At 43.3% G+C, this 16,869-nt stretch overlaps 1 protein-coding gene across 1 annotated transcript; it reads right to left on the minus strand.

Annotated features, from left to right (window-relative positions):
* Positions 1-514: 514 nt before the first annotated feature.
* On the minus strand, positions 515-7,298 carry LOC137621879 (craniofacial development protein 2-like). The gene is made up of 2 exons (XM_068352384.1): positions 7,280-7,298; positions 515-1,083 (listed from the first exon to the last, which is right to left on the minus strand). The coding sequence occupies exons 1-2, from the start codon at positions 7,296-7,298 to the stop codon at positions 515-517; spliced, it is 588 nt and encodes a 195-aa protein (XP_068208485.1).
* Between the last annotated feature and the right edge of the window lie 9,571 nt (positions 7,299-16,869).

A 16,869-nucleotide genomic window follows, 5' to 3' on the forward strand; every position in this document is an offset into this window, starting at 1 on the left:
TTCCAAATTTTGTTTAACCTAGCCATTGTCTGATTTGCCTTTTTCAATCTTTCACTAATCTCCAATTCTAAAGACCTTGTATTGGAGATCATAGTTCCTAAATACTTAAATGATTCTACCCCATTAATCCTTTCTCCTTCCAATGATATTTCATCTTGCATTGCATATTCCGTTCTCATCATTTCTGTCTTTCTTCTATTTATCTTTAGCCCAACCTTGTGTGATATTTCATGCATTCTGGTAAGCAAACTTTGCAAATCCTGTGGTGGTCTGCTAACAAGGACAGTATCATCAGCATACTCTAGGTGTGCTAAATGCCTATCACCAATCCAGACCAATCCTTCTCCACAATCTCCGACTGTTCTACGCATTGCAAAATGCATGAGGAGGGTAAACAACATAGGTGACAACACATTCCCTTGGAGTACTCCACTGTTCACTGGAAATTCATTTGCTAAGACTCCATTAGCATTAACTTTGAATTTGCTATGCTCATGAACAGACTTAATCAAATTTACATATTTAAGAGGAATTCCATAATAACGCACGACTTTCCACAGAAGCTTACGAAATGTGCTCCATTTTCATTTGCAAATTTGTCAAGACCCTCGATACCCATCAGATTCTCTATCCCTTGATTATTTCTTCCAACTTTAGCATTGAAGTCGCCAATCACAATTTTCATATCTCTCACATGAATCTCATCAATCACACTTAGTAATTCTTCGTAGTATTCATCTTTCCTTTCTTCAGGGGAATCATTTGTTGGGGTATAGCAAACTATTATACTCTGATTACATTGCTTTGATTTGAACTTTGGTAGTAACAATCTACTATTTACGGCTCTCCAGTCGATTAATGCCTTTTCTGTTCTTGATGTCATCATCATTCCTATCCATTCTCTTCCAACTCCATATGATCTTCCTGAGTAGATATACATATTGCCTTGATCTAAAGTTTCCTTACCAATCCCCTTACAACGTGTCTCACTTAAGGCGAAGATATCCAAACTATATTTCATAAATTCACTCTCCACTTGCTGTAACTTCGCAATCTGATTCGTGGTTCTAACAATCCAATAACCTATTTTCAATTTTAGTATTTATAAACCGGGAGATTGTTAGCTCCCCACTATGCCCGGGACTGGGGACATTCTTTCATCTTCTCTTTCCATGATTGACAAAATTCGTAGAGGATTCATGGATAGATACATCAAAGGCTAGCCAGTTCCTTGTGATGCGCAGTGCCTATCTAACTAAGGCAAGTGAGCCCTGCTGGTCCATACTAATTCTAGTTAATCAACTGTCAGGCATCAGGAGTAAAAGCAGAAGAGACAGTTTGTCCATCACATTGAACCCAATCCGTCACCCTGCTGCCAGTGACTTCATCGAGATTTAGGGGGCATTTCCTCCACACCTAAAGCTCTCATTACTCCACAAAGTTGCTCATCCGCTTATATGACTATAACCATTGGTAAACATGGATTGCTAAGATACACCACCTAGCACGGTATATATATATATATATATATATATATATATATATATATATATATATATGTTTGTATGTATGTATGTATGTATGTATGTGCGTATATAATGTATATGTATATATATGTATATATACAGTCAGCGCGGATCGCTGTGTCCGGGTAGTGGGCCGGACACGGCGTTCTGCGTAAATCGGAGGCATGGGTTTCATCGGGGAAAAAATCGACTGGGACAAATTGACTAATTGGCATCTTTTTATACAAGTTGGCATCTACATATCTGCGCAGGTGGAAACTAGTCAGTGTGTTTCCTGAAGTCGTTGAGTGAGGTCGTGTCAGGTTGAGAGGGCCTAGTTGCAATTGTTCTTTTGTGAGTTCGCGTGACATTCTTGTCTATCAACCCCCCCCCCCAGTGATGTCTAGACCCCGTACAAGTCACGATGACATTGTTAGAGTCATAACTTGTCATAAGTTAGGTCTGCAAACAAAGGAAATAGTGAAGAATACTGGCGTGAACGAGAGGACAGTGCAGCGCTTGGTGGCCAAGTTCAAGGAAGGGGGTAGCGACGAGATCCCTTCTCACTCCCATGCTGGTTCCCCCCCCCCCCCCCCCGGAAGATTCCTGATCGTACTTTAGTGATTTTAAAGCGAAGCCTAGAAAAAAATCCTACATTAACTGCTAAGCAACTGAAAGAACAGAACCCTAAATTGTTGAGCGACGTCAGTGTTCGTACGATTCAGGAAAACCTGTCGTAGCGCCTCGACTACGAGAAAGTGATTGCGAGAAAGAAGCCAGCTTTAATTGAGAGACAGAGAAAGAGGAGGGTTGCTTTTGCCAAGACATAAAAGGATTGGACCTTGGAGCAGTGGCGAAGTGTCTTGTGGAGTGACGAAGCAACCTTTTGTGTGAGTGAGACGACCGGGAAAAAAAGTGTGGAGGCGAAAGGGGTCAGATCCTCTTAAGCCTAACTTGACGGCCAAGACAGTAAAGCACCCAGCATCGCTTATGGTATGGGGTACGTTTGCCTACGGTGGTGCCCCAAGCCTTGATTTGCCTAAAGGCATAACGGTTAATGCTGAACGATATTTGAACATTTTGAAGGAAAATTTAGCGGATTGTTTTGCGGCTACAGGAGCTGAAATTTTTCAGCAGGACAGTGCCCCTTGCCATACGGCTAAGAAAGTGAAAAAGTGGCTTGAAAATAGCGAAGTTGACTATATTACTGATTGGCCAGGTCAAAGTCCTGATATTTCACCCATTGAGAACCTTTGGGCAATAGTTAAAGCCCGCCTTCGTAAAGAAGTTACGACAAACGTCACACTTCTCGAGGCGGCGCTCCATAAAGTGTGGGCTGAAATACCTGCAGAAATTCTTCATAATTTAGCAGATAGCGTTCCTCAATGACTTTTGGAGGTCAAGAAGAAGAAAGGCTACCCTATAGACAAGTAGAAGGGATATTGGTGAGTGTTCAATTAAATTTTTCTTGATTTATATTGTGTATTAGTGTTGATATGGGGGGGGGGGACCAAAATGAATGCACGGCGGATGCTGCCCGGACAGAGCGATCCGCGCTGACTGTATATATAAATGTTTATATATATGTGTATATGTATAAATATATATTTATATATATATATATATATATATATATATATATATATACTTGTATATGTATACTGTATATATGTGTATATGTTTGTGTGTATATATATATATATATATATATATATATATATATAGTGTGTGTGTATTTGTATATAACATATATGTATATATATAATATATATATGTATATATACACTGTATATATATATTATGGTTAGTCTCTAGGGCATTGTCCTGCAACCTAGAACTTTGTCACTGTCTCTTGCCTCTGTTTTTCATGAGCGGAATTTAGATAATAAGGTTGCAATTTTTTCAAATTAAAAGCTCTGTTCATTTCCTTGGGTAGATTCAATTTTGTTCGAACCATGGACTCAGCAGTCAGGGTGTGGGACCGATGGACATCACATTAATTTTAGTAAGGTGTGTAGCCTATGTAGTGGGTAAAACTAAATAAAATGTAAAGATTATTAAAAGTGCAATATTGTCAAATATATTCATGTTCATTTCATCCAGCCCATTTCCTGAAAATGATTTGCTAAAAGTATGTCATTTCATTTTTGTTCATTCACTTTGAGTGCATCAGCAGGGCATTTTGGAATCTCTGTAACAAAGACTGATATTTTCAGTGTCATCCCTATATACTTTTATTATGCCCGTAATACCAGATGTAAGCTATGTTCTTGTTTTTGCCAAGTTAAATTAGCTGATGCCCCAAAATTGTTATAGGGAGTCTGTAGGTAATTAAAAAACTGACATGGTTAGCAGACCTTCCACTCAAAATAATGTCATCACTTAAAAAAAAACAATACTGACACCACTTTAGTTGTGAAAGCAGTTATCTGGCGACTAGATTGCAAGCGCACGAAACAAACTCTTAGGTCACAACTGATACGCTTAGAGAATTTCCTGCTGCTATCACTTTTTAAAAGTTATATTTCTGCCGTATTTTTTCTACATTAAAAGATTTTACTATCTACTTTCATTTCCGTTATTTGTAGCACTGATTACTATATTCTTTGAAGAGAAAATTGTAAATATAAGGCTTTTAAATTTATCTTTTCTTTATTCGTAGCATGTTTTATATATCGCTAAATATTATTATTAATTTTAAGTAATTAAGCTAAGGAACACTAGATACAATATACACACACATATACATATCTTTATTTACTTATTTATTTTCAGTTATGTAAAATGAGCAAATTACATTATCTGTATTAAAAGTAAGCTATATACGAAACTCAAAATCTCTCTCTCTCTCTCTCTCTCTCTCTCTCTCTCTCTCTCTCTATCATGTGTGTGAACCTCTCTATCACTTACTATCAATTACATCACCCAATCTCCTGAAGATAGACTTTACGAGTTGTTCACAAATTTTTTATTTCCTGACGCCTCAGTCGAAAATACTCCCATATCGATTTGGTATGTCTGAATTCGGCTTTTTTAGTGCTTATTTGGCGTCCAACCCATTTATTGACAATACAATCCCATAGACTTAATATTGGGTGAAAAACTACTCGATTCGGACTGGTCTGTAAACCACTTTATTACTACATTGTCTTAATGGAATGAAGAATTATGTATTACTATTTATACACCATGTATACTGGCTCCTTACTTTAGGATTACTAGCTTCTTTACAGATGGAACCAGGACATTTAGAATTTCAGTGTGCTCTCAGCTGTTCAACCTTTCATCGGTCTCGATTAGTTCCACTATCACTGATTCAGCCACTCCTTATCGGTTGAATATTTTTAAGCATGTGCTGATAAATAAATTCTTAAACACATGAAGTAAAAAAAAGTATGAATGATACCTTACCTTTTAAAACATTATTTACATTAATCTACGGCATTCATTAAGATGAAATAAACTCTCATACCATGTACAATTTTTTGGGCTCAAGCCATGACGTCCTGATGGAAGGTTCCTTCAGTAGCTTCCTAGGGTATATTTAACTACAGTGGATATTCCCAGAGAATTAAACTAAAGGTTATCACAGAATTCTAACTTCTGGTGCGAGTACCCTAAAGGTTTCCCTCTAGGATATCGTATATCAACAGGGGACGCATGTATTAACACGCCACATAGCTATCTGCACCCCATATAGAGTTAACACTTCGATATGGAAAGGTGGAGAATAACTGGGGAGCCGTTCCACAGTTATACACATCCGTGGCTGCTTTTGGTACTCGAGACGTGAACAAATGGGCGCCATTGCTAAATGACGTCACGTCTGTCCTCATCCTTTTGCCTGTAGCTCCTTGCTTAAGTCGGATTTTCCCTAAGTGCTTTTTTCATCCGCTTACATCGCCGTTATGTCGCTACCTTCAGCCTCGCCTTCTTCTGGAAAGTTGAGTACCAGGTCCTAGTATTGTTTAAGTAAGCTCTAGCCGTAAAGTAACTTCTACTTTTCGTAAAATATTGTGTTTTGTGGCTGAGCTGTGCCGATACCGGACTCGCCATTTTATGGCGTCGCTGTTCATGTTGCATGCTTTATTTAGTTAGCCAGAACAGCCCACTCCGGTCATTTAACTAATTAATATTATTAGTTATTTAGTCTTCATAGCTAGGAAATACTTATATCGTGTTTTAGCGCTCATCAGACTCGGTCGCCGTTCGACCCCATACTAAATTGCTAGCTTAGCCCCTAGGCTGGACAGGCTAGTGCTTGTTTTCATGCATGATATATACCAGTGTTCCTAGGTTAAGTTATGAAGATTGTGGCATTATTAAACATACTATTGACTGTGATGTAAGTGTTTTCGCCTTCGGGGACCATATAGGGGACTGTGTTGATTGTGTATCATTCCATCCTAACCTAATGTAGGAACCCCTATATGCTCCCTATCCCCCTGCCTGTGGGCATTCCCTCTGTGTAGTCTTGCTTCCCCTTCTATATAGGGGAATTTTGTCTACAAACAGAGTATTTATCGCTTCTCTGCCTACCTTAAGGGAATGACCCTCCCTTAGGGTCGTGACCGAGAAATAAGGAAGGGCTCTGCCCTTCCCCAGTTGCACCTGGTTGGGTTACTCCTTCCTCCTTGCAACTTGCGATGTGTCTTTCAAGCTTTCCTAGCCTAGGAGTTAGCCCTCCTTCTCTAGGTTAAGCTCTGGGGGTTGACTCTGCCCTATTATAGTTTGAGACGGTACACCTGTACCGTTCTCATTCTGGGCTACCTAACCTAGGTTAGGGAGCGTTCTCCCTTACCTTGGTGGCCGTTCTCATGCAGAGTCTCCTCTATAGAAAGACCTTTTCTTCCCCCTCCCCACCTATCCCTTTGGTGTAGGCTTGCCTACACACATCTTTCCTTAGTCCTACAACTCCTCCCTTGGGTGGAGTGGTAGGGCTAACATTGTTCTCCTGCTGAGCTGGCCGCTCTGGTACACATACCCTTCATAGCGTTCTATGGGGGTGGTTGCCGGCGGCGGTCCGGCCGGCGGGGGATTCCCCCCTCTTGAGTGCCCTCTAACCCTCCCTTGGGTTACCCCAGGCACCCGGCTGACTGCCGGCTCCCTGCCGCCGGATGCTAAGAGTATCCACTCCTATCATGAGTGCACTCTCTCCGGAGGGATGCCGGAGGGGTATGGGATCTTACCCCTTCCATCCCTCCTTACCTTTCTCTCCTTATATCCTGGTGCCGGTCCCTTTCCGCCTCTACTGCCGGCGATAGCCGCCACTACCTCAGGTGACATTCTTTCATAAGATGCCCCCCCCCCCCTCTAAGACGTCAGCCTTCCGTGTGCCGGAGGCTGCCGCCTTCCGTCGACATACAGCCGAGGTCCCACCCCTCATCTTACCTAGTAACAGCCGGCCGACTTTCGGAATTCCGGCATTGATTGCCGGCAGTCTAGGTATACAACCATATACATATCTATCTTATAAATTGATCCAAAGCTCACCATGCCGTCAGCCTTCGGCTGCCGGAGCCGCCGCCCCCTGCCGACGACCCGCCACTGTGCCGGCGGTCGCCACGATGGTATTATACTTTAGATACTCAGTGTGTCTGTCTTGATGCCTTCCACCCTGCAGGACCGGCCACCGGCGTTCCGTCGGTCTGCCGGCACCCTCCTGAGACGTTAAGGGACATGCACCCCTTCCATGCCTGCCTGCCGGCAACATGCCGACAGTCAAAATACTGCAGCCAGATGGCTTGGCCACTTCTATATAGGTATTGTCTTACCATCAAAGATTGTGGCCATGCTGTTTGATTGCACATTACAATATTCCAGCATACTCTGTGTATCTTAGTGCAGTCGATTGCCGGAACCTACATTTAATAAGGGGTTTCTCCTATACCCCTTCTCCTCCAAGGATCTGAGTGGTCTCAGACCCTGCTACACTCTGCGGGCAATTTCTGTTAGAAGTTTAGCTCGGCTTATCTATATGGATTCCCTCATTGTGACCTTCGGCCACAAAAGAAATTGCCTACAGATAAGGTTACGGTAACCGACTGGGCGGGATTCACAAGTATGTGTCTATCTTATTCCTTTCCCGCTCATTATTCTCAAGCATTAAAATGCCTTGTAATTAACTTAATGTTAAAAATTTTTAGATTAAGATATCTTAATTTTAGAGTAATGTAAGTCATTCTTATGCCTTCCATGTACTCATGATCTCTTTCTTTTACAGGAGGAGTATATGAAGTGTGAGAGCAACATCTGCGGGGTGAAGCGCCCGGACTTCTACGGGCACAAGGCGTGCCGGACCCTCGCCCCCTGCGCCGCCAAGAAAGGCGACCTGAAGTATTGGGACCCGCAGAACTGCACAGTCTGCAAGAGTCGTTTGGTCGAGGCGTTCGACGATCCTCCTTCTGCGGAGGCAAGGGACAAAGCTAGAGAGAAGCTACGCAAATGGGTGCGTGGCTTCCAGAAGAACGCCACCGGACCGTATCTTCCCAACGAAGACTTGAGGGCCTTGCTTTTCCCAAAGGCATCCAAAGACTCTGTGGTCCCCCGTGATCAGATCCCCACCGTCCAGATCGTGGTGGAACCTGATGTTGTCATGGCCCAGTCCATGCATGAGTGCCATCTAGATTCCGATAACGTGGAACGTATGTCGGAAGTGTCGGAAGAAACGGAGAAGAACCTCATGGGCGAGGAACTCGACTACGAGGAAGATCAGGTGGAATACCCTGATTCGGAGACCGAGGTCGCTCCTGCTCCTACTCCCGCAGCAACTCCTGCACCGTCCGAGGAACCTGTTCCTTCGACTTCTGCCACCCCGGACCCTCTTCCATCGGCCACTCAGGAGGTCTTCAAGATGCTTGAAGCCCTCATGGAAAGAAAGCTACGAGAAACCCAGGAGCAATTCCGGACGACTCTCGTTAGTCTTAAACAACCGAAAAGGATTTCGGTTAAGGACCTCCCCACTTGCTCGGAAGCTAACCCATGGAGATATGCCGAGCATATGCCATTACAACTGGCAAAATCTACATCAGTGAAAGGGTTGGCTCTATCTTGCTGGAAAAAGTGGAATTCTTCCCGAATTTCGAGGCTTATCCGGACTGTTACGTCCGGCTCAGGTCCGAACCAGCCTCAAAGGAAGAGACCGAACCGAAGGAGGTTATCGTGTTCGATCTCACGAAGGCCCAAGCTATGTTAGCCCAGGCGGCGAAGAGTACGGGTTTCACCAACTCCAAGATGCCGGCGCTTAGCAAGAAGCATCCAACCTTCGTTGCGCCAAATGCTGCGACCTTCCCCTTCATCGAAAAGGCCTTCACAGTGGTCTTAAAGGCAGTGGAGGAAGGGAAACCTTGCCCTGCACTGGAGGAGTGCAGACCCTTCTCCATTACTGTTCCTCCCGATGATAGGCACTGGAAAGACATCCAGTCAACCTTCACGGTAGGGAAACTAGAGCCTGACATAGCCGGTCGTCAATTTAATGAGGACCTCCCAAGGCTAAATGATCACCTCCTTCGTAGGGAACAGGATACGAAGGAGAGGCTTGCCGCGTCGCTGTCCCACCAGGTACAGCTGGAACTTATGGCCGGGGATACTAGAGTCCCGGACTTTTATATGGTCCTAGCCAAATCGCACTTGGCAACGGTAACAAAGGACCTATATAGCTTCACTAGGGCTCGCAGAGCCTGTCGTGAATTCGTGTTCGCCAACGCGACGGTGAAACACGAACCCCGGAGGCTGATTTCCTCCAATATCTGGGGTATCTCTTCCCATCTTCTCTGGTGAAAGAGATTGTAGACAAAGCCGCCACGGAGAATAGGAACCTTCTCCACAAGTGGGGCATGTCAAGAAAGAGGAAATCCTCTCAGGATGATGGCCCTCAGCCTAAGAGGAAAACTCAGAAGCCGAAACCCCAGCAACGTCAACAGAGACGACAGTTTCCGGGTACCGCTACTCCCCAAATGGCCACACAGCCACAACAGACCTTTCAGTTGGTCCCCCAACCGGTGGTGTCGCAGTCACCGGTCTTCACCCCTGCGTATGAGCAACACTCTACTACCTTTCGTCCCAGAGGTAGGGGCTCAAGCAGAGGCTCCGGCAGAGATTCTTCTCGCCGTCCCTCCAGAGGCAGAGGAGGAAGGGGAGCTAGCGGCCGAGGTGGCAAACCCTCGGGACACCAGAAGCAATGAAGTGCTTCCGGTGGGAGGAAGACTCCGCCAATTCCAGGATCGTTGGACCTTCGATCCCTGAGCACACAGCATCGTCAAGAAGGGACTAGGCTGGAGCTGGACTCAACCACCCCCAGCCTTCCAGCAATTCTTCCAACAGTCAACCCCCCTCCTGGAAGAATATGTCCTAGAACTCTTGAACAAGAAGGTGATCAGGAGGGTAAAGTCAACCAGGTTCCAAGGGAGACTATTTTGCGTTCCCAAGAAAGACTCCGACAAACTCAGAGTCATTCTAGACTTATCCCCTCTCAACAAGTTCATTGCGAACAACAAATTCAAGATGCTGACTCTGCAACAAATAAAGACTCTTCTGCCTCAAAGGGCCTACACGGTCTCCATAGACCTGGCGGATGCCTACTGGCACATTCCAATGAATCATTACGCTTCCTCCTACCTAGGATTTTGACTCCAAAGGAAAAGTTACGCCTTCAGGGCCATGCCCTTCGGGCTCAACATGGCTCCACGGATCTTCACCAAGCTGGCAGACGCCATCGTCCAACAGCTCCGTCTTCAGGGCGTCCAAGTGATGGCCTACCTAGACGACTGGTTAGTCTGGGCGACATCGCCCGAAGATTGTGTAAGAGCCTGCAACAAAGTCACCCAGTTCCTAGAGCATCTGCGATTCAAGATAAACACCGAAAAATCTCGCCTCTCTCCAGCTCAGAAGTTCCAATGGTTGGGAATCCATTGGGATCTTCAGTCACACCGCCTTTCCATCCCACAGAAGAAAAGGAAGGAAACTTCTAAAATCCAAACGGATCTCAAGACGACAGCAGGAACAAGTTCTCGGCTCTCTACAGTTCGCCTCTGTGACAAACCCAGTGCTTCGCGCACAGCTAAAGGATGCCGCGGGAGTCTGGAGACGTTTCGCATCCATCGCTCGAAGAGACCTCAAGAGACGGCTTCCAAACAGACTTCGCTCACTTTTAAAGCCGTGGTCGGAAGCAAAGGCCCTGAAAAGGTCCATTCCTCTTCAACACCCGCCTCCATCGATCAACATCCACACGGACGCTTCACTGGAGGGTTGGGGAGGTCACTCCCACCAACGACAGGTTCAAGGAACATGGTCTCCCCTATTCAAGATGTTTCACATCAACATCTTGGAGGCCATGGCGGTTCTTCTCACCCCCGAAGAAACTCTCCCCGCCTCCCTCGATCCACATTCGTCTGACTCTGGACAACTCGGTGGTAGTCAGATGTCTCAATCGTCAGGGCTCGAGATCGCCCCAGATAAATCAGGTACTTCTTCCGATCTTTTGTTTGACAGAAAAGAAGAAATGGCACCTGTCTGCAGTTCACCTACAAGGATTCCGCAACGTGACGGTGGATGCTCTATCAAGGACAAGCCCAATAGAGTCGGAATGGTCTCTAGACGCAAGGTCATTCTCCTTCATCTCTCACCAAGTCCCGGAACTTCAGATCGATCTCTTCGCGACGAGCGACAACAATCAACTTCCTCGATATGTGGCCCCGTACGAGGACCCCAAGGCAGAAGCAGTGGATGCCATGTCACTGGATTGGAACAGATGGTCCAGGATATACCTGTTCCCTCCCCCAACCTTCTGCTGAGAGTCCTCTCCAAACTGAGAACCTTCAAAGGGACAGCGGCCCTAGTGGCTCCCAAGTGGCCCCGGAACAATTGGTACCCTCTGGTCCTGGAGCTGCAGCCCACGCTGATCCCCCTACCGGGCCCAGTTCTCTCTCAACAAGTACAGAAGTCGACTGTCTTCGCTTCATCACTGAAAGTCAGGGACCTTCATCTCATGATTTTCTCTCCTTAGCCGCATAGAAAAGGTTTGGAATCTCGAAGAAAAGTTTAGACTTCCTCGAGGAATACAAGACTGAATCTACAAGACAGCAATACGAATCTTCCTGGAGAAAGTGGGTCTCTTTCGTCAAGGCAAAAAATCCTACGGAAATCACCATTGATTTTTTTATGTCCTTCTTCATTCACCTTCATGGACAAGGCTTAGCAGCCAACATGATTTCCACCTGCAAATCAGCTTTGACTAGACCACTCCTGTACGCCTTCCAGATTGATCTGTCCAGTGATATCTTCATTAAATTGCCAAAGGCATGCGCTAGACTACGCCCAGCACCTCCGCCAAAACCTATCTCCTGGTCCCTGGACAAGGTGCTCCATTTTGCCTCTAACCTGGACAACGATTCGTGCCCTCTAAAAGACTTGACTCAAAAAGTTATCTTCCTTTTTGCTCTCGCCTCGGGAGCCCGAGTCAGTGAAATAGTGGCATTATCAAGAGAAGAGGGTCATTTCCTATTCGCAGATACAGGAGAACTTACCCTCTTCCCTGATCCGACGTTTCTCGCTAAGAATGAACTACCCACCAAGAGATGGGGCCCTTGGAGAATCTGCCCCCTGAAGGAAGATGTCTCTCTATGCCCAGTGGAGAGTCTTAAGGTCTATCTTCGAAGAACTTCAGACTTCGGTGGAGGACAACTCTTCAAAGGAGAAACACCGGGTAGCGACTTGTCACTGAAACAACTAAGAGCGAAAATCACCTACTTCATTCGCAGAGTGGATCCTGACAGTACACCCGCAGGTCATGATCCTAGAAAAGTCGCGTCTTCTCTGAACTTCTTCCAGAGTATGGATTTCGAAAGCCTCAAGAGCTTCACAGGATGGAAATCATCGCAAGTTTTCTTCAAGCACTACGCAAAGCAAGTGCACGAAGTTAAACATTTCGTGGTAGCCGCAGGTAGTGTTATGAAACCTGCTGTTTAACTCTGCATAGAACAGCGAGTTACTTGGGACTGTAACTCTCCGGGTGCCTGTGTTGACCCTGTGGTGATACATAGTGATTTCATGGACACTTAGTGTTTCTAATAGACTGTTCTTACCAAGGTGAAATGTCATAGACTTTACATGAGTTCCACATGCTCTAGGGCATGATGTGTTTTCTTTGAAAAAGACTGACGTTCCTCTGGAACTTGTGTTTCTAAAAAGTAAAATTTCTTTTCAGATTCAAGATTGAAGTCTTTATTTTCTATGTACATTATTCTTTATTATTGTAAATAAACTTTACATTTATTATTGTAATTGTTATCACAAAAATCTGCAATCTTTGAAATAAAATGTCTATTTTATTACATGTGCGTCTCTCTCCGCTCCTATTCTTTATTAAGAAATATACGATTGTTATAGTTTCATTTACCCCTTTCTTTCTAAAGGAGAAGAATAATATATATAATTGTATTATATACTCACTCATGCTTTGATAATATTCCTACATGAATATTAACCTTTGTCCTGCCTCCGAGACCAGATTGATCTCTCCTCCAGGGAGTGTAGTAAATGTTAATCACTTACCTATGCTTGATAATATTCCTACCCGAATATTAACCTTATGTCTTGTCTCCGAGTCCTGCACGAACTGATCGCTTCGAGATATTAGTATGGTCCACCAGGACTTCTCTGCCAGGGGGGCAGGAAGCTAGTTCTTCATGGAATCTCTAGTAAGGACATGTTACATACCTCTATTCGAAGCCCTTGGCACTTGCATAAAAAGGGGGAAAATTTCCACGATACATTAATTCTCTGGTACACTTCCATCAGGACGTCATGGCTTGAGCCCAAAATACGGATTTTGAGCGAAGCGAAAAATCTATTTTTGGGTGAGATAGCCATGACGTCCTGATGGACCCTCCCGTCTATTCTAGTCCAGCCTTTCAGGCCCCGCCTTGTCCTGCTGTATCATGGAGATTAGCAAGAAGCTGGGCTCAGGATGAGGACGGACGTGACGTCATTTAGCAATGGCGCCCGTTTGTTTACGTCTCGAGTACCAAAAGCAGCCACGGATGAGTGTAACTGGAACGGCTCCCCAGTTATTCTCCGCCTTTCCATATCGAAGTGTTAACTGTATATGGGGTGCAGATAGCTATGTGGCGTGTTAATACATGCGTCCCCTGTTGATATACGATATCCTAGAGGGAAACCTTTAGGGTACCCGCACCAGAAGTTAGAATTCTGTGATAACCTTTAGTTTAATTCTCTGGGAATATCCACTGTAGTTAAATATACCCTAGGAAGCTACTGAAGGAACCTTCCATCAGGACGTCATGGCTATCTCACCCAAAAATAGATTTTTCGCTTCGCTCAAAATCCGTTTTTACTTAACCCTATTATTTGTCTTCTCGGGTGTGTATTAATGTTTCTTAGGCCTTTCTGTTCAAAGGTCTCATAAAAATAGCTTTGTTTTCAAATATATGTTTGCTTGAGGGTACACTCGGGCACACTATTCTATCTAATTTCTCTTCCTCATGTTTTGTTAAAGTTTTTATAGTTTATATAGGAGATATTTATTTTAATATTCTTAAAATATTTATTTTTCCATTGTTTCCTTTCCTTACTGGGCTAATTTCCCTGTTGGAGCCCCTGGGCTTTTAGCATTCTGCTTTTCCAACTAGGGTTGTAGCTTAGCAATTAATAATAATAATAATAATAATAATAATAATAATAATAATAATAATGAAACTTCGAGTTTTTAGTCCGTTTTTACCATTATTGCGAGATACAATTTTTATTTTTTTACAACTTTTACAGCAATTATTCCACTTGTTTATGGACAATCTTGGTTATTTCTTATTCACTCTTTGGTTTTCTATCTTTTCCCGTCCATTACTTTTTAAATTTTCGTATATTCTCTTTATACCATTTAAAGAGAATAGTCCCTCTTTTCTTGTGGATTTGAAAAAAAATTGAAAATTATTTCTTGATCGAAATCTACAGGAAATCTTTCTTAATATCTTTAAGTGCTTGTAATTTAGAATCGGTTTTTGACCAATGTTTTTCACGAACTTGCAGTCTTATAAGTTTCAAGAGGTGACTTCATCCATTATTTTCAATGTTAAATATCTACTCAATATTAGAGAGCGGGTTTTCTGGTTCTATTACTGCTTGGGAACCATACTCTCTACAGGACCTTTCGTACTCCAATTCATTTTATCGTATATATTCCAATGCATTCAGAATTTCACACCGCATATTGCTCGTTTATTGTCAAATCCACATTATCGAAGCACCTAGAAAACAAGAGTCTTCAGTTTCCTCTAGGGAAGGACCATAAGATACTTGTGCAATCAGTCTTCTGTTTTTAAAAGCAAAAGAAAAAAAAATTAAGTAAATAAAGAAAAAATGAATAATCCGACCATGCCTGCGAGACGTCACACAACATAGTCAAACCCGAAAGTGACGATGCGCAAGAGAAGAAGCCACTTGGCCGTGAATGTGTCGAAAAACCTAAATGGGTTCCGACGAAGCGTGTAAATGCTCCTGTGAAAGTCCCAGTGTTAGTTCCCAGTCATGTATTTCTGAAAGAAGAGAATGTCAGTCTCAAAGGTAAGATGCGTGAGGATGTGTTGGGAAACTGGGTAATTTAATGCATATCTCCTACCGTCCCACGATGTTTAAGCATGCAAGAACATCAGGGATGTTCTTGGAGAATCATTTCATAGGACAGATGTAGTTTTTTCATAGTTTTTAGTTTTGTGGGCCACCTTGTCTTAACATTTTTATGTCCTCTGCTGTCGAGGTTGACGTCTTGTGTTGTATTGTTTAACCCTTTTTTTTTTTACTAATAGTTTAGGTCAATAAAATCTTGGAATAAGGTCATAGAAATAGATTGTACTCATTACTATTTATAATTGTATTGTTTTTGTCGTTATTAATGTTTTCTTCTTAGGTGGTTAGTCCTAGAAACTGACAATATACATATGAACAGCGCCCAAGCCTCTCCCCACCAAAGCTAGGACCAAGGAAAGCCAGGCAATGACTGCTGATGATTGAGCATGTAGTCATATTATATGCTCCGCCTAACCCCATCCTTAGCTCACAAGGATGATGAGATTGCTGATATTGCAAGAGACTATCTAACTTGATTTTGACTCGAACCCCAGTCCGGTAGATCGCCACCAGGGACGTTTCTAATAGGCCACCACAACCTTGTTCTTGTTGATATTTTGTTAGGTGGTTATAACCCATGTTTAAAGAGAGAGGAAAACCGTTCATGTATCTCGGTAGTAATCACCTTTGATTTGTTTTGAGCGACATCCTAATCATCCGTAGCTTCAAATGGCGCCGAAAATCTACTCATTCTCGCATCTCGTCTAGGAAGGAGTGTGGGTGTCACCGGAAATTCACCAGGTCTAAAGTTCTGACATCATAATTACTGATACACTTCACCAGTTCAATTCTAGTAGACGTTCACTACAAACCAAAACTGTTGAATCTTCAAGCGATCGTGTCCCTTTTAAGTCGTGTGTTACTTTTACTCTTAGATTTTGCCTATATTGAGCCTTATGTCAGGGCTCTATAAAACCGTGTTGTTTTATACTATTTTTGTTGCGTTGATCTGTTTAGACGGTATGAAGGCGGGTCTGTTTTATGTTTTCTGTTGCAGTGATCCGTTTGGTAGGACTGTGTGTTGCCTTTTCCTAATTCTTGCTGCATTAAGTCCATTTTGTAGGACGCCGTTAAGCCTGATTTATCTGATTTTTCTTTATAACTTAGTTACTTTTTTATCAGAATTTTGCTGGGTGGGTCCATTATGTGGGATGCTATAATTCCATGTGTTGCCTTTTTTATTTAATTTTTTCTTCCTTGGTTCGTTTGGTAGAACATCATTGGTCCGTTGGATGGGACACTACAAAGCCACGTTTTGCCCTATTTTATATGAATTTTGCTACATTGGCCCATTAGGTAGGAAGCTATAAAGCTGTGTTGCCTTTTTTTATCGGGGTTGCTTGTATGGTCCCATACATAAGCCGTTATAAATCTGTCTGTTGCCTTTTTCAGTATATTTGTTTCTGCATTGGTCCTTTACGTAGGAGTCTATAAAGCCTCCTGTTGCCTTTTCTATATTATATCTAATTTTTGCTGTGTTGAATATCCGATGAATATTTAATTAGCTGAGAGTCTGTTGATTAAGCCCTTCAGATATTGACCAGATGGCGCGTGAAGGAAGCCAAGGCACAAGCTATAGGTAAGAGTTAATAATTGTAATCAAGATTGATTTTTCCAAGGTGATGATAAGGAATATGATGAAGTGTGCTTTCTTTCTCCGCTCATGCCACAAGGGCAAGTGGGTCATGGCAATATTAAAAGGAAATCAAGGCGAAGATGATGC

The sequence above is a fragment of the Palaemon carinicauda genome, chromosome 28, assembly GCF_036898095.1.
Source record: "Palaemon carinicauda isolate YSFRI2023 chromosome 28, ASM3689809v2, whole genome shotgun sequence".
Lineage (NCBI taxonomy): Eukaryota > Metazoa > Arthropoda > Malacostraca > Decapoda > Palaemonidae > Palaemon > Palaemon carinicauda.